The sequence below is a fragment of the Pituophis catenifer genome, unplaced genomic scaffold, assembly GCF_029215685.1.
Source record: "Pituophis catenifer annectens isolate HBS135680 unplaced genomic scaffold, rPitCat1.0.hap2 SCAF_1, whole genome shotgun sequence".
Classification (NCBI taxonomy): domain Eukaryota; kingdom Metazoa; phylum Chordata; class Lepidosauria; order Squamata; family Colubridae; genus Pituophis; species Pituophis catenifer.
The window spans coordinates 306,035,813-306,063,768 of record NW_027256881.1 but is presented as its reverse complement, the minus strand read 5'-3'; the positions used below and the strand labels follow the sequence as shown (position 1 = coordinate 306,063,768).

General features: G+C 36.4%; 2 protein-coding genes across 2 annotated transcripts in view; both read right to left on the bottom strand.

Annotated features, from left to right (window-relative positions):
- KCNK13 (potassium two pore domain channel subfamily K member 13) overlaps positions 1-1,137 on the bottom strand; it is a 28,159-nt gene extending 27,022 nt beyond the window's left edge. Inside the window, exon 1 of the mRNA XM_070931491.1 lies at positions 795-1,137. Coding sequence (XP_070787592.1) covers positions 795-1,137 — 343 coding nt within the window. The remainder of the gene's footprint in view (positions 1-794) is intronic.
- Positions 1,138-4,528: 3,391 nt separating this feature from the next.
- On the bottom strand, positions 4,529-27,858 carry TDP1 (tyrosyl-DNA phosphodiesterase 1). Its single transcript, XM_070931490.1, has 15 exons — positions 26,764-27,858; positions 25,665-25,708; positions 24,737-24,792; positions 23,266-23,362; positions 21,697-21,731; positions 18,120-18,212; positions 15,507-15,677; positions 15,021-15,099; positions 12,252-12,434; positions 11,477-11,525; positions 11,321-11,387; positions 9,822-9,929; positions 9,036-9,138; positions 7,394-7,502; positions 4,529-5,205 (listed from the first exon to the last, which is right to left on the bottom strand). Exons 1-15 carry the CDS (start codon positions 27,257-27,259, stop codon positions 5,132-5,134), a joined length of 1,764 nt encoding a protein of 587 aa, XP_070787591.1. The 5' UTR covers positions 27,260-27,858; the 3' UTR covers positions 4,529-5,131.
- Between the last annotated feature and the right edge of the window lie 98 nt (positions 27,859-27,956).

Sequence of the window (27,956 nt, the reverse complement as noted above, 5' to 3'; positions counted from 1 at the left end):
ACCTACTACATATTAATTCACTCAATCACTGTCAAAAGAAAACTGTACAATTGGGGCATCTTAAAAGCCAATTACACCTGCTAAATGCAATTATTATAAAGACTCATCAGTACAGATAACATCACTGCTTGTTCTTTTGTGATACAATTTGTCATGAAAAAATGTTTTTAAATGATTGTGTGGGAGGAAATGAGCACTTGCTGAGATAATTTTTTGATAAGAGTGATACCTTTGGGTATTTAACTCATGTCTATGTGAGAAAGAACATTGCTAATTGTGTTGCCATTTAGAAGGATGAGAAACTGAGATATTCAAGAACATGCAAGATTAAAGTGGGCAAAAGCCAGTATGAACTCCATAACATGTTTAGAGATTCTTAAAGATATGATATAAAATTGAAAATACAGCAAACTAGTGGGAAAAGCATGAAGGAAGGGTAACTTGCTTATTGCTCTCAGTACTGTGTGGAATAAATTTGGCTTTCCTTAGTGAAGTTCACACATATGTGCCCTATGGAAAGAAATCTGTCATGTTTCTAAAAAACTTGTGACTTTGAGAAGCACATTTTAGTCACAGGTACTTACTTCTAAGCCATTTCACAAGCTACATGTACAAATATACCAGCCATACAAGCTTTACCTTCCAGCACTGATGTTGATCAGGGAAAACATATATATACATGCTTTGTCCTTCTCTTGTGAATGGTAGTTATTTTCTGAGCTGGAAAAGTAAAAGAGCCAAACAGTATAAGGCAGAGAAAGTGCAGAAGCGTTTGGACAGTTTTCCTCACTTACCTACAGTAGAAAAAACGGTGCCTACAAAATAAAAGGACCCCACTAAGTCCCAGTGGGGCCGAGTCACATTGATCCGGATACCAAGCCGATAGGCGGCCTCGTACTCAAACAGAAAACCCCTCAGCTCCGCCAAAGGCAGGTTGTACTTCTGGGAGAAGTTTTCAATTTTTATCTGCCACTTCTGAAAGGCTTCCAGCTCGGAGGGCTGCTCTATAACGGTGAAGATGGCAGCTCCGCAAATCATGTACAGAACTGTCAGAAAGGCCAGGAGCAGTAACCGGGTGGTGTCTTCGGTGAGGCGAAAACCGGGCGAAGAACAGGAGCAGAGACCGCGACAAGCCATCCCTCTCTCTGCCCGCCCGGAGGTCCGCCCTATTCCCAGCTCCCTTCAACGGCTCATTCTCCTCGCGCCCCCTCGAGGCAGACGGCAGCGGAGTCCGTGGCGGCGGGTAGGGTTCCGCAGCTCCCGAAGCGGGCAGATCCAAGCCCAGGCGCCCTTCCAAGTATTTCCCAGGCTCAAGAAGGGGCAAGAGGGCAAAGCGCGGACCACAATGCCGCTCCCCCCTACGGCCAAGTCCCACAGAGGATAGAGGCAGCCCCGTCTCCACAGAGCGTCCCTTAGGATCGCGCTGAGCAGCTTCCTTCGCTGGATGTCCGAACCGTCCACCTGTCGATGAGACTCGGGCTCCTAGATGTTCTCCTAGGAAGCAGCGGGCAGGCTGGGTTTGAATCAAGTCCGATCTCAAGTCCGTCAGATCTCACAATTGGCGGGCGCCGGGTCAGGGCCTCAGCTTCCCCAAACGCCAGGTCGTTAAAAACACCCAAAGCGCGCCCTTTCCCACGTGCGGTGCGACTCCTCTTTGCCAGGAAATCAATGCGGCCCGCAAAGGGGCCGTTTTCCCCCCCTCCGGACCCTTCGGACAACCGCACGGGAAAAACCAAGGCTGGGCAGGGCGTTAAAATGCTCCCGATTTGCTCCCAAACCTGTCGAAGAGAGTCAAGAGCGCGGGTCTTTTGCTTCCTACGTAGTGGGTGCCCGCGCCTCCGCCTCCGCCTCTATACAAGCTGCTGCTTCAAGGAAACACGTTGAGATCCTTGAGGCGAGCCTGGCTGTGGCGTTTGGCGGGAGGAGAGCTTCGGAAGTGCGGATTCGAATTTACTGGAAGGTTGTGGTTGATCGGGCTGTGTCGTTCCGGGGAAACTGGGCGAGATAATCTGGAAGTGGGGCTGCCCTAAGGTATTTAGGGCTACAAGCACGTGAAATGAGCCTTGATAGTACAGTGGTCTACGCACCCTGTTATTAACACAGCTGCCTGCAATTTACTGCTGGTTCGAATCTCTCCAAGGCTCAAGCTTGACTCAGCCTTCCATCCTTTCTAAGGTAGGTGAAATGAGGACCCAGTTTGTGGGGGCAATAAGTTGACTTTGTATAAATATACAAAAGGATGAAGGCTATTGCTTAACGCATTGTAAGCCGCCCTGAGTCTCCGGAGAAGGGCGGCATATAAATCAAATTTAAAAAAAAAAAAATGAATTCCCAAGGTCCCATTTACGCCCGCGCTGTAATAGGTAAATCCTTATTGTTCAGAAACGAACAGTCCTGTTTGTGAAGAGTAGATAGTCCTCGAGTTACTACCACAATGGAGCCCAAAATTTATGTTGCTAAGTGAAACATTTGTTAAGTGAGTTTGCCCCTCTTTCCAGAGTCGCTCAATGAATTTATTTATTTATTGGTTCGATTTATATGTCGCCCTTTTCCGGAGACTCAGGGCGGCTTACAATGCGTTAAGCAATAGCCTTCATACTTTTGTATATACCTTGCTTAGTAGGGCTTTCGGTCCCCCGCCCCCCAAAGTGGTGTTCTTTTTTATACAAAGTCAGCTTATTGCCCCCACAAACCGGGTCCTCATTTTACCTACCTCGAAAGGATGGAAGGCTGAATCAACCTTGAGCCTGGTGAGATTTGAACTTGCAGTAATTGCAGGCAGCTGGTGTTACTTAACAGTGCTTTAGTCTGCTGCGCCACCAAGGCTTTGTTAGTAACTGTGGTTGTTAAGTGAATCTGGATTTCCCATTGATTTTGAAATACTCCAAAATGTTTTATTTCAAGCTCTTGTTTTGTGCTTGGAACAGTAGTTCCTACTCAAATAGAATAACAGAGTTGGATGGGACCTTGGAGGTCTTCTAGTCCAACCCCCTGCTTAGTCCAACCCTACACCATTTCAGACAAATGGTTATCTAATCTCTTGTTAAAAACTTCCAGTTTTGGAGCATTTACAACTCCTGGAGGCAAGTTGTTCCACTGATTGTTCTTTCAGGAAATTTCTCCTTAGTTCTAAGTTGCTTCTGTCCTTGATTAGTTTCCACCCATTGCTTCTTGTCCTACCCTCAGGTGCTTTGGAGAATAGTTTGACTCCCTCTTCTTTTGGCACCCCCTGAGATATTGGAACACTGCTATGTCACCCCTAGTCCTTCTTTTCATGTCCTCATATTTTGCTTGTCAGATCGCAAAAGCGAATCACACATGATCTTAGGACACTGCAGCTGTCATAAATATGAACTAGTTGCCAAGAATCTGAATTTTGATCATGGGGATGTTGCAACAGTCGTAAATGTGAAGAATGGTCATAAGTATCTTCTTTCAGTGCCGTTGTAACTTTGAATGGTCCCTAAATGAACTGTTGTAAATCGAGGACTATCTGTATCTGCAGAGGTGCTAGGCATGCTTTATCTTTGCAAGGAACCAAAGTTAAAAAAGGGAACATGCCAGGTGTCTAAAGTCTCCTTGCTTTAGTCTTGAATTTTCTGGTTTTACCAAATTTGACTTGAATGGTTCTTGCTCTATTATTGGCTTGTCTCCCCAAATAATTCATAAACACATTAATATTAAAATATACCAATGTTCCAATGAAGATTGAAAAAGCAGGATAGGAAGCATAAAGATGCATTTGAAATTGATTTAGAAGACTCCTGAAAATATTGTGGGTGGCCAAGAAAACAAATAAATAGATCATTGAGTAAATCAATCCAAAGTTCTTTATTGAGGCACAATAGGTTCAAATTATCCTATTCTGGATAGATTGTGTGAAGACCTAGCTTTATAGAAGAATGTAAAGGAAAGCTGGAAGGAAAAAGAAGACAACCAGCGCTTTGGTGATGGGCTAAGTTACAGCCCTTGAATGGAAACCAACAATTCAGTTTATAAGCAATAAAAAAGTAAAATGAAAGGATTAGTTTTATATCTATATGACCCATGACATTCTTATGAATTGTAGAATGAACTGGAATCCCCATCAAATCCTGGTTGCTATAGCATGATATCGTTATCTCTGCTCATGATACTTTATAGTTTTAATTATGACTATATATTTACTGCTTTTTCTTTTTAATTCTCTGTTGTACTCTGCCCAGACGCATGTTTTTGGCTCACAATAAATATATAAATAAATATTGAAATTTTGAGAATTTATAGAGCTAGTAAAAGAATACAAAATATATGATTTCAAAAATCTTTCAGTGAAACAAGTTTTTGTTTTCTAATTAGAATGTCTGATATTCTTATATCATTGCAATAGCACCAAATTATGTTTTATACTATATGCTTATAACAATATACAGTTTTTGAGAAAGATAAAGGCAAAATAAAGACATTGCAGAAATTATACAAAAGTATCACATGAATATTTGCAAAAAAAGAAAGATATAATTTCATTTTTAATTGCTAACAGCTGGTTAGATTATTTCAATTGTTTGTAAACATTCTCTTTTATCATGTTCAGAATTTTACAAAACTCTCCCTAAAAAAATTAGTTATTCTGGCTAAAAAAGACAACGATCTGACATGGCCATTTCAAAATTTTCTAATTTACAGGTAGACCTTGTTTAGCAATTGCCTCATTTAGTGACCATACAGTTACGACAGTGATGAAAAATATTCTGTTAGTAATGAAAGAACTTTATGATCATCATATTTATGACTTGGCAGGTCTGTAAAAGCAAAGGAAAGATGAAGTAAAATCATAAGATTATTAGCTATTTCATTTAGTGACCACTTCGCTTAATGACTAAATTGCTAATCCCAATTAAGGTCACTAAACAAGGACCATCTACATATATGTAATTTCAAAAGTATGATTTATCATGAGATTTAGTACGGCTAATCTTCAAAGCAGTTATTTTTAAAAAAAATGTTAGTAATAATAACCTAAAATCTTTTATTTTATTCAAAGAATTTTTTCAAGTGTACAGATATATAATAAAATGTACAGATATAAAGCATAAAATCTGACAAATATTCAAATGATTCCGAATAAAGATTCAGAATTTCTTTAAACTATTCATTTTGGAACCCACATATTGCCATGTGTATCAGGAGCTTTGATATAAGGAATATTCCAAATCCATGGGCGGTCTGCAAAGCAAATGAAAAGGACAGACTTATATCACAGTCGAAGATGAACTGAGAAAAAATAAATTAGATTTCCTCTTCCTAAAGTTCTTTCTATTAAAGCTAGCCATTTAAAATTTAACCATTTTCTAACCAACCAGTTAATCTTAAATAATCCAGTACTGCTACTTTGAAACTATGGAAATGTTTAATAATAAGTTTTACTTGAAATATAATTAGCTTTTAAACTTACTGCTTCATAACACAAAATCAACTATTTAAAACCATCTTTAAGTAGTGAGCAATGTTATATATACAATAACCCTAAAAGCAATAAGAGAATCAAAGGTTTTTTGGTTATATTTGGTCTTAAATGGAGTTGCACTTCAAAAGTGGCATGCAATATGGGATCCATCTGGACTCACAGCTCACAGGCAGCAGATGACAGCTGTGACCAAGAGGGCCTTTGCATACATCTAGCATTACCAGTTGGATCCTTTTCTGGACTGGGAGGCCCTTCAAACAGTCACGTCATGAACAGATTAACAAATGTGCTCAACACAGGCTTGTCCTTGAAGATGACTGGGAGTTTATACTGGTTCAAAATGAAGAGTTGCAGGCAATGATGGGCATACTTCATTAGATTTATGTGACTCCATTATTTTGTAAGCAGCACTGATGTTTGGCTTCTAGGTGCAATTTGAAATGCTGGTTATCGCCTATGAAAATGTTCAGGGCATCGATCCTGGTTATTTGAACTTCCTCTCTTTGTGTCTATCTGCTAAGATCTGCTAGAGTAGACACATTTTGGATCTTATTGGTTAAGCAGTAAGAGTCAGGAAATATGCCTTTTCAGCTGCAGCCCCTGCCCTTTGGACCAATATTCTTCCAGAGATCCAAATGGCTCCTACCCTGATGATTTTCAGAAAGATATTAAATATATGACCATTCTCCCACCTCTTGGGTAGGATAAATTTTTTAGCATCTGTTGGATGGTTTTGTTCATTTGCATGTTTGTGTTCAGGATGTTTGGGATTTCTTTCTTTTCTGTATTTTTGCACTTTTCTCATTTTTAAACTGTAAACCATCAGAAATGTTGAGATTGGAAGGGCTCTAAATTGTATATAGGTATATATATATATATATATTTTAATTTGATTTATATGCCGCCCTTCTCCGAAGACTCAGGGCGGCTTACAATGTGCTCAGCAATAGCCTTCATCCTTTTGTATATTTATACAAAGTCAGCTTATTGCCCCCACAACTGGGTCCTCATTTCACCTACCTTAGAAAGGATGGAAGGCTGAGTCAACCTTGAGCCTTGGCGAGATTCGAACCCTGCAGTAATTGCAGGCAGCTGGTCTTAATAAGCTTAATAACAGGGTGCTTTAAACCCCTGTACCACCAAGGCTCTTGGTGTATATATCTATAAAGAATGATAATAAGTCTGCCATAGGATACATTAATATGAACCTTTGACCCTGTGTGAGACTTTGCTTATTTAGAAAACAGAAATGTGATGAATAAGAGGAATGTCTGTATTAAAGCTTTTGAAAATAATGTTCCAAAGATCCTAAAGGATCTTCCATTTTCATTTATTAGCTTTTAAAGCCCATCAATTCTATTGCACTCAATGACATTTTAAATGCCATTTAATTGGAAAGAAACTAAAAAATAAGCCTACTGTTTAATAGACCCAGGAGGAGCTGCAGTTCAATAACAGGAGCAAATTTGTGCACTGAATCTAGTAACAGGATGCTGATTGTTGATTTGCAAGAGAATGATAGTACAAGTGAAATGTGGTATTTTCAATTGCAGCACCATTACACAAATTAATAACAACAACTGATAATCTTAACACTTGAAGCAGCATTCTGTATTTATTCAAGCTATATCTCATCTTTATTCCAAAAAGTTTGTAACAACACAGTGGCAAAGAGGTAATGTACAAAAGTTTCAGGGTTCAGCTGGATTTGAAAACAGTCTTATAACAATTGTAATTTAAGCAGCTGTCATATGGAGTATTTAGTTAAGAAATGTATTCAGGAATTCCTTCACAAAATTCTACCTACTTGTCTGTTTTGGCCTTTCTAAATCCTCTTTTCCCAGTAATCTACAACTGCATGTTCTTTATTATTTTAAATGGTTTTCATTCATTCAAGTGGATTAATTTTACTTATAAAAATAATTATATAGAAGGAGAATGCCTTACCTTTGTTTTCATACTTTTCAGGGGGCAGATCATAAGGAACAGGAAATGACAATACTGATGTATTAGCAAACATGTTTTCCTTTACTTGGAAATACTCTGTATTCAAGCCCTAAAAAAAATATTGCATTGAACCAAAATTCAAAAACTAATACAGTAATATGGTGCTGTTAGTAACAAGCTGCCAGTGTGTCTATTAGGTAGGTTGTCTAAATAGCAACTATAATCAAATAATTAATGTATAAGCAATCTGCCACAATTAAAAGCAGATAATCTATTACTCAGTAATTACTTTCTTTAAACTAAGCAAGACCTCAAAAAACCAACTTACCTTTCTTAATTTGAAATGAAGAAATGTTCTACATCATACTGTAGGTTAATTCCATTAAATAATGAATGTAGAGTGGCTTTCAAGATTGAAAATTGTGTATATTATGTTCACATTTAAAATACCATTAAGGAAACACTGAATTCTTGGAGAATAAATATAATCTCAACAGTCGATACCCATGCTGGTCATATTTAAAAAAGCTTTTAAAATCTAGATATCTCTCCAAGGCTGGGATGATGGGTCCTGCATGTTTGACTAGTTTTTACTGGTTGATTTTCTTCCAGATTTGGGTTTTTTAAAAGTTATATTTTATGACCTTCTTTTAATACATACTATCCTAAGTGGTTGTCTTATGCTTTTCTAAATAACCAAGAAAATATTTAATATCAAATGTTTTACTCGCATGTAATACCATATATAGACCCTGTTGCACCCCACAAATAATAGAAGTACATATTAAGAAAAGCTATCAGGCAAAAAAGGAGCTTTATATTCTATCCAGGAACTGAAAAGATTAAAGAAGGAATAGGCAACCTGCCTTGCTTAAGACATTTTAACACAGCTTGTAACATTCACTATCATTATTGTCTGTATCAAGGAATTCTGAGAATTATAATCAAAATCTTTGGAAAGCATCAAATTGTTGCTTGGGATTGTATAAGCTTCCATAAAATAAATATAAAGGTTCATTTCCATGATCACAGTTAATGACATTTCCCAAGAGAAGGGATAGAGACAGCACAGTATTGGATAGAGTATATGCTACTGGACAAGAAAATGCAACTGGGAATATTTTCACATCTGGAGCATCCCCAGTTGTATAATCAATTTGCAAGCAAATTTCTGCAACATATCATTTTATCATTTTTGCTTCATCCACCTTTGTCTTCTCAAATAAAAGGCTGAAAGCTTGTGTCTGTAATGACACCACTGGACATTTGATTACAGCCCTCAAAGCACCCACAATTTATTTTTAAGACTGAAGTGTAGTTACTCCAGAAAAGAAGTATCCTGCTGAATAAAGGATGAAGAGTGATTAGATGACTGGGAGAAATGAATAAATTGGTGATTCAGATAAGTCTCCTTTCCTAGCATTAAAGTATAATGTAGTCTTGCAATTTAATACAGCCATTAAATGAGCCTACGTAATATTGGGTAACTAATAATTTTCTTTGGAACTGAGCTACACATAGAAAAACACTTTTCTTTTTACTTTCTTATGCAAATACATTCTTGAGCAGTGGATAAAAAAAAGCAAATTGGCTCGGTTTGCATTCATTGCAACCGGGTGTAGGATTAAAATTCAGAACTTACAAACTCTGAAGGCAGGAACAGAACTCCTAGTTCATATGATCGGATCATCAGCTGGGTGCCATTTTTCTCAAAAGCTCCCCAAGCAGCCTTGGAAAGATTGGCACTAAGCAGGCATAAACAAAAAGGAGAAGAAAAAACTTCTGTTTGTGCACAGAATGCAAGAATTTGGAGAAAAAATAGGGGGGAAAACTCATATAGGCGGTCCTTGACTTAAGACCATTTGTTTGGAACTGAAAGAAGGGACTCACAACCTGTGCCTGAAATTATGGCTATTGTAGCAGTCATGTGATCAAAATTTGGGTGCTTGGCAGTCTTACTTGCATTTATGATCACAAGGATGCTTCAACTCCCTCAACCACAGTGGCATTCCTTGATGATGGAGACAGTGCTGGGATAGAACTAGAGGCCTGGGACCTTCAGCAGCTGCCACTTCTGTTTCAGTCTCAGTGCAGCCTCTATTAGTAACCACATCATGGCCAGCAACCTCAGTGCAAATCCCTAGCCCCCGTCCACATTCTGCAGTCTGCTGTGCCCAGCTGATCTTCATATTCCTCCCATTGCTGACAAGGTGCACCCACTTGCAGGCTGTGCCAGCCCTTCTTCCCAGGCCTCTTGCATTGTTCTCCAAACTGTGCCTGACATTCTGAGCCAGATGCCAAGGAGAATTGTTGGGATTGTGGCCGCTAAGTGGTGCAGTCACATGACATCTTGCTTTATGACTGCATGACTCAGTGATGAAAATTCCAGTCCCAATTATAAGCCGAGGACTACCTGTAAAAGACTTACCTTGTCACTAGAAACCATGCAATCTTCCGGAAATCCAAGGATACTCTCATGTAAGTTTTAATATGTGGCATTGCATGACTACGACCTGAAGTTTCAGCTGACCATTTGCTTGGGTTAAAACAAAAGAAAGGAGTCTTTCAGATTAAACCCAAGATAAGTTTTTAGATTCTAATTCCCAGGATGTGATATCCATAGCCAGAAGTATTTTATTCCTCCTTTTTAAAAACTGAATGTTACTTGAAATATTCTGATTTGGTGACTTCAAGGTGTAATGGTTAATAGCTTCTATCTACCCCAACTAAAAAGGTTATTCCTGATGGCAGGGATAATGGGAAACATAACACATTGGAAGAATCTGGTTCAGGTACACAGTTGTAGTAAAGTAATACAAATAAATATTCTAATAGTTGATAGAAAAGACAAGATGCTGTTTCAGTTATAGTTTGGGTCAATTTCCTGCCACCTGACAATACTCCAGTGTTCCAAGTAGCACTAGCACTAGCACCAGCACTTGGACTTTATACTGTTTCACAGTGCTTTATAGCTCTCTCTAAGCGGTTTACAGAATCAGCATATTGCCCCCAACAATCTGGGTTCTCATTTTATCCACCTTGGAAGGATGGAAGGCTGAGTCAACATTGAGCTGGTGAGAATTGAACTGCAGCCAGCAGAAGTAGCTTGCAGTACTGCATTCTAACCACTGCGCCACTACGGCTTATAAGTATATTGGGATTTAAACTCTGAGCAGAACTATTCCACTCAGCATGGAATAGTACCAGTTTGGGGAAGGCTGATTTAGCGATCCTTACCAATCACATGCAAAGTTGTAATCTACAACAATTCCAGTAATTATATTAATAGAAAGGATTAAATAGAAACATAGAAAATATTGTACTCATGTTTTTTAGCTTCTCTTTCTCAGTTTAGCTGTTCATACTTTACACCTAAAGCAATACTTTAATGTTGAGAAGTGTAACATACACGAATGAATATACATGAATTCAATAGGGATACATATGGAAAAGAAAAAAAATGTTTTACTGTAACTTTTACTGACATGTGCATTTGTTGGCATTTGATTTCTGGACATAATTACTTTTTTGTTCTGCTATGGCTAGATTAATTATATTCAACTTGCAGCTTTTCATAAACTTAGAGGGAATTTTCAAAACTACTGTACACAAGAGAAAAATAACTAATCTTTTCCATTATGGGTTGGTTTGAAATATGAGATGTCAGGTTGCATTTTTAGAAAATCGATTGATTGGCATATAACTAAGCCATTTTAAAAGGCTAATAATTACAATACACCTGAAACTCAATTTATATAATCTTTGTTTCGATTTTTATGAAGAACATTCTAAGACAAATCTAATACTAATATCTTTCTAAAACATTTTAGAAAGATAAGGCACAGTGTTTGTTTTAAAGATTTGATTACATCTTTATTTTAAAACATAATTAACCTAATTAACCATAAAGGCAACATTTTTACTTACTGGAAATAAGAGTGTAGCCAAGGCTGCTTTTGTGCAGTTTGTATACTATATGGCAGAGAACCTCCAGCTAAAAAAGAAAGAAAAGGTTAATTATTTAATTTTGACATGTGGTCTTACAACTTTATTATCCAAGGCAGGAATATATATATATATTACCTGGATAACCTTCTAAACTCTGTCTCACATTTTCGACACTTGGATAAATCTAAACAAATAAAAGCAAATGTAATACCAGGTAGTTATAACAAATGCATCATGCATGTTATACAATTTACCAATCATCAAAATACTGCCAAGTAACAGAGCATGAGTATATACCAGTCAAGTTTGATACTGCTATTGGTTTGCTGAAAGCTCATGTGTTATGTTTTTCTGAGATTCGGCTATCATTTTCTTTTAAAAAAAATCTAACATAGAGACTAGCTTCTGGACACTTTTATGTTTATTCAAAACATGACTAAATCAGGGTACCTGCTTTGACAAAGATTGGTTGAATCAAATACACATTCTGAAATCTGAATACTTAAAAAAGCAAAGCAGAGATTTTGTGATGAACAATGTATTTTCAATACAGATGAGCAACCAACAGATCCAGACTATATTCTTAAAATTTGATGGCAAAATAGCTCATTTTTTTGTAGTGCCAATATTTGCTCTTCATACATTTATTTCTCTATAGCAACTGTTCAGGAAGCTGGTTTCATATGTTAGGATTTTCTCCCCGTTTTAAGGGTGGAGATAGGAACAAGAACTCCCATATATATATCAGTGTGTGTGGGCAGGTGCATTTTAACAGTAATACATTCTGTAAATAAATGTCCCACTAGCAGATGCTCTGCTGTTCTAACTTTTATAAACACTATAAATACACACAGACTCTCTCTCACACATGTCCAGACCCGCACATATGTATGTATCAAGCGGCCAATACCAGATGGATAGGAATTTCATTTGGAGGAGTCTTCAAATTGCTTCCTAAACTCCCCAAACTTTCTCTAAATTCTGAACACAGCCATTTGGACTGATCAACTCCCATTGATCCAATACTTGAGAATTGCCCTATTATAGGCCAAGAATCTTGATCAGGTATTTTTCTTGCATGTTCCTTCAGAAGCTGTTTGGGGTAAAAAAACAGAAACAACACCAATAAAGTATTAACACTGTATCACTTTCAATTATTCAATTAAGTAGCAGATGAGACACAAATGATCATTTATGAAGACACTGCTCCTTAGTTGCATATGTTCAATATTTTATCCAACAGTGCAGACTGCAATTATTGCAGACGTGCTGAAATCTTACTTTCCTGAATATCTTCCAGATACGTTGAGCTTTAACTCTTGTATTAGTGAGCCAGCATTATGGCAGACGCAGGCTAACATATCCACTGTTATTAGTGGGAAAACCAGCATTCAATTTCTACATAAAACCAATTAAGTTTCCAGTCCTTTGTAAACTGAAGGACAATGAATTGAAACCACCAATTGTTGCAGCAATCCAAATACACTTTTTTGGCATAAATTTCTGAATTACCTAACAATAACAACAACAATACAGGGTTGCCTAATTGGAACAATTCAAGATGGCATACAGCCTGTAAAAAACATTTATCAGTTGACTGACCATTATTTTTATCAAATTCTAACCTTGCCTGCTGAGACTGCAAAAGTAAGCCTAAATCTCTTATGAATCTGCTAATTAAATAATGTATAATGTAATGTACGTATAATGCTGGGAAAAATGAAAGGAACAGAAAAAAAGGACAAACAGCAGCAGAGTGAATGAATCCAATTATAGTGGTAATGGGCTCACTGTTGAAACACCTGAAAGGTCAGTTGGGGACAGATCGTCCAATTCATTTATCAAATTTGTATAGTCATCTATTTCCCCAAAAGTGACTCTGGGTGGTGTACAACAATGGGATAAGAACCACAGATATAAAACATAAAAATCTACAAATATAGAAACCTCAAAGTGCAAAAATACAAACTGGTCACTGCAGCAATGGAGCCATCTAAATGTATTTCTGGTCCCTTGGGAACCCCAGGCCTGATAAATGTAAACTGGTCTTGAGGGTCTTCTGGAATATAAAAAAGGAAGCAGCTAATCTAATTTTAGGGGAAATCATGTTTCATGTATTCGTAGCATGCAATGAAGGTCTTTAAAGGTTAAAACCAGCATCCTGAATTGCATTTTGAAGCAAAATGGAAACCAATGCAGTTTGCGGAGTAGGGGTGTAATGTGCTGTTCTAGGGATGCATAGAACTGCTAGCACCTCTGGATTCTGAAGCTTTTCAATATTTTTGGAAAGCAGGCCACCAAGGATTTCATTGAGTAAGTATAACTATCTTTTGAATTTTAGTTCACCAGATTCTCAATCAATCCTGATCATCCAAATTTATATGGAATGAGAGTTTAATAACATGTCAATACATTGGTGATTCATCCAAAAATTGTTACTTATCTCCATTAAAGTCTTGGCAATTATTCAGCTTGGTATCAGCTGTATATCAGATTCTCATGCTCATGAAAAATTAACCTTATAAAAGAATTCAAGTTTAAAAATAAATGATGAGGTGTTCTATTGGAATGTATGGATGGAATCTTGAACAATTATTTTAGAGCAATTCCTCTGTAATTATTATTTTATGATTTTTCTCAACTTCTCAAGATGGAAGTTCTGTATTCCCCAATTCTCATGAGTGGCAATATAATCAACTCAGTCATGTTTTAATATCTCAGCATGGACAAAATACTTTAACTGCTTCAAAGAAATTGGAGAAGCTATCTCTTCTGATGGAGTCCATTTATGAAACCAAGCATCAAGATATTACATTTCACGTTTATTGAATTTGTGGAAGAATATATTTGAAAGGATATATGTTTTCTCGGTGGCAATGTAAAAAAAATTATGGCAACATTAATACATATGATTTGGTCTTGTAAATTACTGGTATTTTTTAGAACAGCATTTGTATAGCCAGCTAGATAATTAAAGATGTTAATACTATATTGAATTATGTAGAATTTGATAATTTTTGAGGAATTGTTCATTGCTCACAAAATTATTTAGAAAAATTGGAAAAGTTATTCTGGACACTAAGGACTGAATTCAAGACGTATAATTAATCCACTTTTGAACATAGTTCTTGCACTAAAAATGATGCAATGCGTTTAGTTTGATACAGGATTCAAATTTTCCAGAATATGCTTTATTCTAATTTGAAATTTTCATGTTTGAAACTTGAAATATAAGTGACATGCCTAGATGGTTCATATTTTTCCACTTTTGTTTTGCTTTTTGTTGTTCTGCTTTTTATTTTTGTTTATATCTGTGTATTTTTTTGTAACTTGAGAGTCGAAAATGCCTAACACTGAAACAAACTGGGTTTATGTGTGTATGATGTATTCTCTTAACAGTTTTTTAAAGTCTGAAGGTTATTCTATTAGAAAAGCTCCTAGCAATGAATTTTTCAACAATAACGAGTAACAAGATTACCTCTTCATAAGATTACCTCTTCACCACTCACATTCCCTCCTTGAGGGAGATGGGTGGTCTAGATGGACAGTTTAGAAACATGAAAGATAAAATAAATAAATAATTTTACAAATATTTACTTGGAAACATTCCAGCTCTTCCGTAGTTCTACAAATGTTTATCAGAAATACAGGAAAAATGACAGGCATAAACATCGAGTACCTTTCTCAGTTTAAGATGACCCCAATTTTCTTTTGCATTACCTTGGTATCGACCTGGAGTTGACCCAATAAGATATACTCTGCATAAAAATATAACCACATAATGTTTGGTGTTTTCCCAAATTGCATCAAAGTACATATATTACAGCATAATTATACAGCATACAATACAGTTTATTTTAAAGTAGTTGTTTTCCCAGACTACATTACTGCTTATTAAAAAACCTAGACACATCTTCACAAAAAGCTTCTACCCAGAGTCTAACTTAAATTGCTGAACATACGAACAAAATGCTTTTCAAAATAAATACTGACATTACCTTTAGTAACCAACTTACATAAATGCATCTTCAATGCCGTAACCTACTTCAATGAATTTTATTGTTTAAAAATTGTTTATATTGAAACACATTATTTTTATAACTATAATGAACACTGGAACACTGGAGAGAAATTGTTTAATGTAAGCATACATTGAATTATATACCTTGTCTCTGAAAGATCATGTTGCTTAATTATTTCAACCCACTCCATCAGACTAGCCGATTTATAAGATATCAAATAGCTGATGAGATCTGATTTAAAATTTGTATGAGATTCACCATCAGACTCAGCACTCCCAGGAGGCAATCTTGGATACAAAGGACTTAGCCATATTCTAAAATATTAAAAGGTAAAGCAATAAATTAGCATTAACAAATATTAAAAAGTTTAAAAAGAAGACACACATTCACTTTGTTTTTTGCAAAGCAAAGTTAAACTCAGTTATGACATCCTTCATATTCTATCAAACTTGAGTTATGAACATTTACTGTGTCTTGAAATCATACAGATAGACCTTGATTTAGAACCAGACATTTAATGCCCATTAGAAGTTACAATAGTTGCAGAAAGTGTTTTATTGCCTGTAAAGTCCTCTGGTCATTGTAAAATGTTCTTCTGCCTCCCTCCCACATCACGTGATTCTCCCTCCCATGTGATTAGCAATCTGTTTCCACTTTTGACCAATTGGCAATGCCCCATGATCATGTGATTGCCATTTGCAATTTTTTTCTGATAGCTTCCCCAGAAAGTCTGTGGGGAAGCCAGTACAGATGGTTGCCAGCTGCTGCCACCTGCCAAGAGGGCTTCTTCTCATCTCTGTGGGCTGGCTGAAATTGCTACCTGCTGAGGGGAACTGAACTCCTTCAATGGAGTAAAGAAATGGAGCTCAGATCCTGATGATTTAAGCTCTATTCCTCCACCCCATCAAAGAAGTTCCCTTCCACACGTAGAGAAAAACTGACATCCTCCCACAGAGTGCAGAAACAGAGCTCAAATCTGCACCCCACGGAAAGAGCTCCCTTCAATGTACAGAAGAGAGTTGACATCCTTAGGGAGGCAGCTCTTTCAGCCAGCCCCTAGGTATAAGAGGGAACTGAAATCCAAGCATGATTTTCAGCTCCTGAGCAGAGTAGCAGCGTGGTAAGGTAAGGAGTGCAGAGTGCCTCAGGTAGGCGACGGAGGCCAGGTGCAGGCCCACACAAGTATCTCTTCACTTGGGATAAAAATCCTGCTTGGATTTTGGCAAGGAGGATTTTCAGTTCCTGAGTGGAGCCTCCCAGTGTGTTCCCCTCCCATCCTGTGTTCCTAATCTGGGACTCCATCTGTTTAACAATCTGTGTGTGTCTCCTTAACAACCAGAACCTGGAGTGCCAGGATTGCATTCAATGAGCAAACCAGTCATGTGGGTAGTCATGTGACATTCTGCCTAACTCTCATTTTGCTCAGCGACCAAGATTCCGGCCCTGATAGTGGTAGTTAAATGAGGGCTGCCTATATTGTGTAAAAAAAAAAAAAAAGTATATATATTCAAAGACACCTTAATAGAAAATATTATTCAGTATTTCTTCATTTCCTTCAGTTATATAAAGGAAATGGCTTCTGTTATACTAATGGATCCCCAACCTATTTGCAAATACATCTGGGCTTTTTATAAACCTTTCCCCACCATGTTGAGTACTTTATCACTATGTGAAGAAAGAAAAGGAAGTCTGTAAATGTGTTGCTCCTATGTAAGTGTTAAAGAGGAAGAATAAGGAGCAAATGAAGATTCACAAAAACCCAGGTATCACTAAACAGAGCATGGCAAGAGTAGTAAGGTGCTTAATAATTTTTTAAGTTTCCTCATTCATAATTTATCTCTGTAAAGGAAAGACAGACATACAGACACTTAGAAGTTCAGGACAGTCTGACCTAAGCAACTTTCATTAAGTCAATCGTAGGATATTAAAGCAACAGCCCTGAATTGTATTGTTTATACTGATGAATGAAATGGGGCATGTAGATGGCCAAATAGCTAGTATGTAGAAAATAGCCAAATATTTTCTGTCATTTTCTCTCTAAAAGTGAACATTCTATATTCAGGAAATACTCTTTATCCTGAATAAAAAGTTTTTTTTATCTTTCTGAGTTGTATGAGAAATAGAGCAAAGCACTACCTTCTCAATTGTAGACATCAATTATAAGAGAATATATTTTTCTATGAGCTGTAGAGAACTCATAGAATCCAGCACCACCCTGGAAATTATGCAGTAATTTAATTAGATTCACTATAATTTCAGAAGTCATCTATATGATGCAAGACCATTTATTTTGAAATGCTTCTTTCTGGGTAACATTATTAAATATTGTTTATGATTCTTTAGTTGATAAAAAATAGGATTTATTACAGATACTGCTTTTTAAATCTGCAGGACCAGGAGATTTGCTGATATATTTTGAAATCAAACAAATCAAATCAGTAAAATCCAATAAGATATTGCATTTAAGATGTGGGGGCAGGAGCAAGACCAGGAAGACCCAGATGCACAACCACCCACAGTGAAAGTTCACTCGGTGATTTTGGCCAGTTGCTCTCTTTCAGTTCAGTTATGGGATTGCTTTTGTGGGAAAAACTGGAAGAAGTGGTATTATGTAAACTGCCTTGAACACTGGAAGAAATAACTAATATATAAACAAGAATGTGTCCTCTAAGAATAACCAATTCAATAATTGTTGTGAAGGCATTAACTGTGGCATGCAGTCATGGGCCAAAATATCAAATTATAATTTTTCTTACCCTTGTGTTTTCTGGTACCAATCATCATCAATAAGATTGGATGTATGTATCACCACTCGAAGGCCTTCTTCATAATTCAACAACATCATTTTCCTGTAAAAATAATTTAAATATCCCCAAAATAATTACATATCAAATACTATAAAAATTAAAAAAGGCCAAGGCCAAAAATGAAGAGCACATTTACATAAGACTGCAATACAGCTATAAAAGAGTTGCAATGATATTGATCCATTTGAGTCGCTAAAATTTTCCTTCAAGAGTGATATTTCCTAAATGTAGATCCTAATTACCAACTGCCATTATATTGAACAATCTGAATATATTATAACATGTACTTCATTCACTGTATGCTACATGGTGCATAGAAGGCTTATACAACGTTACAATACCATTTTAGTGCTCTTGCAGTATTATAAATGGCTTTAAAATTAGGATTTTGTAATTCTTAGTTAATGACAAGTATTATGCTGAGTCTATTGGCTATAGTGGGGGCCTGTCTAAAGCCTTAGTTTTGCTTTAAAACTCATATTGATTATTTGAAGAATCAATTACACATATATAAATTTCAGGGACTCTAATCTCTCCATTAAAAGATTTTAGCTTCCTGGAGAATAGGGCTTTCAAATAATTGACTAATATATTGTCTATGAATTCTCCATTGATATAATTCCATCATTTATTTTTAAAGACATTTTATAAAAGCATTTGTCATTTTAAATAGTTAGTCTAATTTCAACAGTGTGCATTTAATATATTCCATTTTAAAATGTACCCTGATATGCGATTATTTCCACAATTTGAAATGTGATTCTGCTATGACCACCCACTTAAAAAATTGCTAAGTAAATCTAATAGTCACATGCTCTTTTTGTAAGCTTGTTTTTGTGAACACTTAAAAAAGTAATTAAATCACCATAGATTCTAAATAGAAAATGTCCGATATTGTCCTGATGTTTTCCTCCAAACAGTTAGGTTGCCTTAGAAACTGGCACCTGAGAATCAAAATGTTCTGAAATAAAAATATACCTAGTCATATAACTGACTCACTGCATGATTATACATGGTTCTGCTAGTGTTATAAATATTTATAGTTTAGAAATTAAAGCAGAAACTTCTTTAGAGTATGCTTCATATGCTGCAAAATACAGCAAACAGTAAAGCCTAAAATGATAATAAAACAATACTATCTGGGAAAATTGTTTTAGAAAATATTAATTACCAACTTGTAACAAAATATGCAGCAACCGTACAAATTTTATTTTAACAACACCTAATTTTCCTTCAAATTTGGCAGGCACTCACCCTTTTAATGTTCTGAAGAGCACTTAAGATTTGGCTTTTCTCCTAAGCACTGGGATAGGATGGTTTTTTTTTCTTTTAACAACCCTGTAATCCCTTGCATCGGGGTGAAGTTGGGGCAACTGAATGAAGCTGAGCATTTACTGGCCAGATTCCCTCCCTTACGCCTACGTGGAGTTCACACCAGATATTTTCTCTTCACGCCGAGAGAGAGAAATATCTGCTGCTACCTAAGATCGAACTCACAGCTTCCCGATTGTGAGGCGAGAGCTCCACCTCTGGGCCACGATGCCACTCGGGATAGGATGAGATGAAATTGTGGGCTGCATGTGAAAGTTTAGCTATGGTGCCAGATTTTGATTTGGTTTAACTGCATCCCCATAGTCATGTGATCGAAATTTGAGAGCTTGGCAATTGGCATGTATTTATGACAGTTGCACTCTCCCAGAGTCATGTAATCATCATTTGTAACCTTCCCAATGGCATTCAACAAGCAAAGTCAATGGGGTAAATCAGATTTGCTTAATGACCACAGAATTCACTTAACAACTGAAGTGAGTTGTTTAACTGTGGCAAAAAATCTTGTAAAATGGAGCAAAACTCACTTAACTGCCTTACCTAGCAATGGAAATTTTGGGCTCAACTGTGGTCGTATGTCAAGAACTACCTTACCTATAATAAATGTTTTAAGTAAATAAAAAAATAAACATGAATATCACTAGGCTTTACTTAACAAAAAGGAATTTGTTTGCTAAATTTAATCCCTCAAAACATATTTTATTATACAAACTCTTTATCTGGTGAATATTGTTAGAAGTCATAGTACCACGTAGAGAATATAAAATTGTGAATCCTAGTCAGTAATGTCTGTGGACCAATGTATAAAGATGACAGAATAGGTTTTATACACTTCACAAACTATTTGTAAAAAGTGCTTTGGATCTTGCAAAAGTGGATCACCACTCTGCTATTCATTAAAACAAACTCATCCTTTTCAGGCTTTTGTGAAGGCCTGAGAAGAAAACCCATTTTTAAAACAAAACCCACTCATTAAAGCCCTTCTTCTGATACATTTTCAAAGTATCCATGGTTGTAAGACCCTGTATGTAACTGTACGTACAAATGTAACTGGGCCCCGGGTATGTTGTGGCCCACCAGCAGCCAGCAGAGCTGGTGGCAGACTCAGACAGTGAGGAGGTTGGGAACATGGGGCCAGTCCTGAAGTTGGGGAAGGCTCTGATGAGTGCTCTGCATCAGAGGCAGAGACGGGGCCAGGACCATCTGATAGTTATCAGCTGCCTTCGGAGTCGGATATCAGTGTGGCAGAAGAACAGCTGGAGCCTGTTCCAGATGTGCGCATGCGCAGAGCTGTCAGGAGAAGAGAACAGCTAAGGAACAAGGGCCGACTCGGGAGTAAAACATAGGTGAACAGTGAATGGCCCCTCCCATAGGGAATAAAGAGGAGCGAAAGGGAGGGGAGTTTGCAGGAGACAATTAGTTCAATTCATTAGGGTGAAGATCTGTTCCTGGCTTCTTGCCAAGTAATTGCTGCTATAGCATGGCGTTTGGAAGATATCGGCTTGGCAACTCTACAAGCCTGATGAAGGTCTGCAGTTGTGAAATCTCATGAAAGACTGTTTGCCGGGACTTTGCTGGAGAGGAATTCCCTTTAACCTAAATAAAAGAGGTTTTATTGGGACGAGGAGTCTACTTCATGATCTTGGGAGGCCTAGGTCAGAACAGAGTGCATCTGACACAAAACACATCAAAATTAATATGCATCTGAAGGCAATCTATATGAGCATGAATTATTTTATATAAACCATTATTATAATTGACATAGTATTTTCAACACTAAAAGAGTTGAGATTTATAAGATTGAACCTTTTATTATAAGCCCATCACTTTATAATAAAGCATTTTCCTTTCCAGGAGAAAACCTTCCCATATATTGATAACACTTTCAAGCAATTTTCACCAAGTGTAGCTACTTCTGAGAATTCTGGAAGGGGAATGCTAAATGAATTAGGTTTATTAATTCAAAGAGCACTCAGATTACCCTAAAACAGTATTTTATAAAGCAAAAGAGGTGGAGAAAACAAATAGTGAGGAGGTATACCAAGATAATTGGCATTTTATTTGTATTTTCTCGGTACTCAAACACAACAACATGATTGTAATTATTTCTACAATCACAGTGGCATTTATCAAAGTAATATAATTACTGCAAGATATTTCTACAGCAGACATTCAGCATTTATGATAAATTACTTACGTGTGGTGGGTTCCAAAGGCAATATCCAATTTTGCCTACAATAAGAACATAGTTTAAAAATATGTTTTTCAGTATATGGCACCTGTCATTATATGGAAATAATAGTAAAAATACTTTTTTTTGCTTTATATTGATGCACTCTGGTGGCTGCTGCACAAACTGCACATTAAACCTCTTATAATTAATACTACACAATATAATCTTTGATTTAAAGATACTTCACAGATCATAAACAATAAATTGTTGCACATTTGTTTTAAATTTCTCAGATTGTATCTCAACGCCATTGTCATCCAGATGAGCTGAAGCTGCAATTTCCAATGTTCCCAGTAAACATAGTCATATATACTGGGAATTTTGAAAATTACAGTCCTAATATAGACAAAAAAAATGCCAAGTTAGGGAAGGTTTAAGTAGAACATTATGTTTATACATACATGTTCATATATATATGTTCATATACATATGTTCATATATATTCATATATTCATCTATCTATCTATCTATCTATCTATCTATCTATCTATCTATCTATCTAATAGAATTCTTTATTGGCCAAGTGTGATTGGACACACAAGGAATTTGTTTTTGGTGTATGCTCTCCGTGTACATAAAAAGAAAAGATACATACATCAATACACACACACACACATATATACATATATTTGTTTTCTGAGGTTTTCGCGGGTGTTTGTATGTAGGTCTTTGGTTTTTCGGGTTTTCTCCCGCTTAAAATTGGGAGTGTCTTGGCGACATTTTGACGAAGTCCCATTCGTCATCTTCAGGCTGGTGTTTTTGGCTTTGTGCTTCTAGGAGCAATGTTCACACAAAGCTGCGATCACACATTGCTCCTAGAAGCACGAAGCCGAAAACACCAGCCTGAAGATGACGAATGAGACTTCGTCGAAACGTCGCCAAGACACTCCCAATTTTACGCGGGAGAAAACCCGAAAAACCAAAGACCTACACACACACACACACGTTCATTTTTTAGGAAACAGAAGTAATAACAGCTTTACATGATCACATTAATACACAGAAAAAAATTTCAAAAGTTGAACATGAAAACATTGGAGGGGGGTACGTTTTTGAGCATGCTTGCTAGATGATGAATTTATAGTATCAGGTTAGAGTACTACAGGTAGTCCTTGACTTACAACAGTTCATTTAGTGACCATTCAAAGTTACAATGGCCCTGAAAAAAGAGACTTGTTTTTCACAATTATGACCATTGCAGCATCCCCAAGACCACATGATCAAAATTCAGACGCTTGCCAACTGATTCATATTTATGACAATTGCAGTGTCCTGGGGTCATGTAATCCCCTTTTGTGACCTTCTGACAAGCAAAGTCAATTGGGAAGCCAAATTCACTTAACAACCGTGTTCCTAACTTAACAACTATAGTGATTCACTTAACAACGGTGTCCAGAAAAGTCGTAAAACGGGGCAAAATTCACTTAACAATTGTTTCACTTAGCAATTGAAATTTTGGGCTCAATTGTGGTTGTAAGTTGAGGGCTACCTGTGTATACTTTTGGTTAATGTCGTGATAATAAAAGTGATTACCTGGCATAAACGAACATTTTTATAAGGGTGAGCATCTTCATGTAGCTCAGCCTTGGATTCTCGCTTCTCTCCATGGACTATTAATAAAGGTTTGTCCCTAAGTTTAAATATATATATATATATACATAAATTCACTTGCACAAGCTTCTAATTATTATTTGAAACAGCTTAATTGTCTTAAAATTATTTTGAGCTACATTCTCAAGGATAATTATGAAATGTTTTATTCACACTTTTTTCCCTTCCACCTTAAAAATGTAACCTGCATTCACAGCAGCATGGGAAGGTCAACTTTATCTTCCCACTTCCAAAAATGATAGCCTCTAACATTGTATACTTAGGTAGTTATTCCTGGAAAGCAAATGCAAGTATGAAGAAAGCTCTTATGCACTGCAAGCACAAAATAAGGTAGGGTATCCTCCCTTTCCCACAAGGATTCTGAAAGAAATTTGTAATCACACTTCAGTTTCCCTTCCATTTGTCTTCATCCCCACCTTCATATATGTGATGACTTAAGGAGGACAGCACAATTCAGCACCACACAATGTAAAGAAGATTGGTAGGAAAAATTAAAGAGGATAAAAATGAACAGATGTATTTCCTTACAGAATTCAGGGGGATTCTATGTATTCTATGTGTTTTATTATGTGCCTGTTCACTGCGCTGAGTCCTTCGGGAGTAGGGCGGTATACAAATTAAATAAAATGAAAAATGAAATGAAAATGACGGAAAAGAGGTTGCCTTTTCTATGTGTTGCTCAACTTTATAAATAGACCGGAGAAACTTATTTCACAATGCATTGGGATTACATCACCAGAATTTTCAATCATATCTATCAGCCAATACTGGCTAAGATTTCTTGTATCTGAATACCTAGTAGGCATGTAGCAGACAATCTCTGGGTTATATCGCCCTTGAATAACGTAATTTGAACATGACACAAAGAGTTATGAAAATAACACCTGCCATTTTGTGCACAAGGCACAATCCAAGAAGCCTAGAAGTCAACATAAACTCTCTAGAACAGAATTCTTACATAAAGCAGAAACTACTGTACATGTAAATGCTACCTTTCTACCAGAAAACACCAAAAACATCTATTGCTTCAATGTGATTATTTTAAATTAATTCAGTGGATATTATCCTAGTATTATCAATGAAGATTATGGATTATTTAACAAGAGAAAATATTTTTATAAATACAACTGAAACATGTTATATTTTTAAATAAAAGTTATGTTAAGAATTAAAGTTCTTCAGTGCAAAACTATGTTTTCTCTTTGTTTTCTCTAAAGAGTGACATCTTCTAATGAAAGATCGATACTGTTGCTATATCCTTAAACTAATTTCTCTTATCCAATGTAGCAAATAACACAATCTCACAATACTATCCACAACAGTAAATTTAGCACAGATGAATTAGAAATACAAAATGGAAGCTGAAATTAAATACTGATACTCTTTTATGTACCTGAATTCCTTTGGATATTGTTGGACCAGCCATTCCACATCTATACAATAATTAAACTTTGTCATGGGGAAAAAACAAAAATAGTTTTTAGAAATCAAAAGGAAGGGAATGCAATATTATGCCTATGAATGACAGCAGGTTAGAAGTTGTACCTATATTTATACAGATTTGTATGCTGCCTTATCCATAAAACACAAACATTATATTAGAAAATTAACAAATGCCATTCTATACAATGTAAATACAGATGCAAAATTTAAGCCAGGATTTTGGTAGATCATAGTTTCTCCTAATTGAGCCTAATTACACACATTCTATTAATTTATGCATGGATATTCTCTCAAGAATAAACAGCTAATTAAGCAAGCAATTTTCCAAACTGTTGGTCCCAACTTATATTACTTAACAGCAAGTGTGGTAAATCTGGCTGTATTTTTAATGTACAATCTTGATTTGCTGGAGAATAATAAATCTGGTTTCCTAAGAAAATTTAAAAACATATGAAATATATCATAATTAGTTGGTTAAACTTTTGTACCCAGAGATCCTGACAAGCACCATAGAGCGGGGACTACAACAGTAGTTCTTAAGTTAAAACATTACATATGTTGACTTATCCCCCCCCCATAATAGATTTCTAATGAATATGTAAATTCATAAATGTATTAATATAAATGGATATTTATTCTTTAATACCATTAAAATAAAAAGTAAATCACACGCACACACAATTTCATGTCTTTTAGAACGACCACCTATTTTGTGATATCGGTCTTAATAAAATTATCATTTTACCATGGCTCTTGGGCCTTTTTAATATACAGAGCTATTTTAATTGTACATTTCCAAAAGACTATTCTGAATTTTGAGACTACCACAGAAAAAATGATCTCTATTTTATATTAAAAGGACAGTAAATAAAATGTACCTGAGCAGAAGATACAAGAGTTCCAAAAAGAGGAGATAAAATATCTGTTATAAGAAAAAAAAAAGATGTATTTAAGTACAGCAAGCACACCTGAAATGGTAATAATTTTTTTTTTAGCAATTTCAAGCAACTAATCCTAGATTTTGCCCAGATCAGGTTCATACATTACAGGAAACCCAAACCAACAAATTTGATGAGTTATACCATGACCATATAGCAGGAAAACAATGTTTAACATGCTGTGTGAGTGCAACCAGCTATTTTTATTTACATTACTTAAACCATCGTTTAATATATTTTGTATATGTAATTTGCCTGTTATACGCAGATATATTAAATTACAACATAAACAGCCTCCCTTACTATAGCCAGCTGAAAGCAGCTAGGTCTATTTTCAACTACCGGGTAATTGCAATATTCTGGTTTATCCAAATTAGGAAAAAAGGTAGCTTCTTTACATTTCATGATTTATTTAAACAAAATAAAATTTCTGGTTCAAGCTAATTACCATGCTTAGTATCTTAATAAATACTTTTTTAAAAAGACGACTTAGAAAAACAAGCCATCACAGATATCAAACAAGATATAGCAATTCTATTATTTATTATTTTCAATTGAGTTCATTTGTATTTTGCAAATGCGAGTCATAAAACACAGAAAAATTTAATCTTCTGGGTCTTTTGGCCATAAATATAATTGATTGGTTGAAGCCAATTTGGTAATTATGTAAGAAATTCTTAAGCTCTTCTGGGTCAGAAGGCACATTTTGCAGAATCCACCAATTTAGTTTTTAAGAATATCTTTGGGGTCTATATGGAGCCCAGAGGCATTGCTGAAAATGCAGACTATCATTGAGGTTGATATTCTTCAGCATGCTAGTTTCCCATTCGTTTTTTATAAATTAATCTTTTTTTTTTTAAATTAACAAATAGGGAGTTTGAGCAGGGGGCAAAGTTTTCCTAGGTAATGTTAGGCCTCGGGTTGTTACTGCATTACATTGCTTATATGCCAACTACAACATGTATATAGTAATTATTTTAGAAAAAAAAAGCATCCATCACATTTTCCCCACAATATTTTTGCCTTTGATATTGCTTACCTTTTATATGAAGGGCTCCAGAATTGTACTTTGACTTAATTCCTTTGACTTTAGTGAGGAAGAATCTGAAAGGGTTCTGCCCATTCAACAGATCCCATGTGTCCTGCACTTCAGATGGCTCTGCAGACTTGTGACTTGATGAAATCTTACGCTCCATGGGCGTACCACTCTCTGCTTTTCTGACTGTAGTTATTGCATCTCTATTTCCACTTGAGGTTTTAAGATCCTCATCTTCACTACTGGAAAGACACCAGCCAAAGTCTTCCCGGGAAAATTTCTGATCTGAAGCCGCCTCCTGTGGAAAGTTTCCAGCTACATATTTCAGAGGAGACATTTTTCTCTTTTGAGCAGCTTTCCTTGCCTCTGAGTGAGAGTGGCCACTCTTTTTACTTTCCTGGCCTGTCTGCTTCACAGAGGTAGAAGGCTTCTCAGAATCAGCTAACTCATCTTCACTACTGGACAATGTCCATTTCCCATGTTGACTTTCCTGAGACATGATATCCTATATATCAAGGAGAAAAAAAGGGGACAGATCTCCAGGAAAATCCAAAGGAATGAGGAAACTTACTACTCCCACCTTCTCATAGTGCAGAAGCCCCTTCGGTCAATTAGCTCTCATGCTGTGCCTTCAGCTTTCACACATTCCCATTCAGGGGCACCCAAAGAGAATTCAGCTGTATTTGGTTCTCTATACGCTCCCTGCCCTCCGTTCCTAAATAAGTCTGTAGCAGGCAAACTCGTTTTTTATCCTTATAGTTCACTATATCGAGTAAACCATAATCGATATAAAACAGGTTAATAAAATACGCTGGGCAGGAGACAGTACATGAGGATAATTCAATGTTCCGAATTTAGTGGCTGTAAATCGTTCCCCACTTCTATATACTTAAATCCATCGCGAGCCACGTCGTAACAGCGAGCGGAAAATGATCGCGGGGACTTGTTCATATAAGAGAGAAGGAAGGGAAGCGCTGCCCACTAGAAGTCAAACCTGAACAAGCATTAATGTGGAAGAAAAGAAACAGAAAATTCACTCCCCAAAACACCCCAGGAGGGAATTTCTTCCTCGCTGGGGGCTTCTGCGAGTGAACTGCAATCCAGCAGCGAAACAGCTTAAATTAAAAACAGAAAAAGCCGCTCTAGGGAGACAAACTTCCTCTTCCGGGTAAAGCGTCCTCCCCTTCCCTTGATTG

Excerpts from the sequence above, each read along its gene's own strand:
- TDP1 (XM_070931490.1), bottom strand. The coding sequence starts at position 27,259 with ATGTCTCAGGAAAGTCAACATGGGAAATGGACATTGTCCAGTAGTGAA. Across the intron at positions 25,709-26,763 it reads TGGAGCCCTTCATATAAAAG|ATATTTTATCTCCTCTTTTT; the intron begins GTAAGCAATATC and ends TTCTTATAACAG. Across the intron at positions 12,435-15,020 it reads GTCATCTTAAACTGAGAAAG|CTTCTGAAGGAACATGCAAG; the intron begins GTACTCGATGTT and ends TACCCCAAACAG.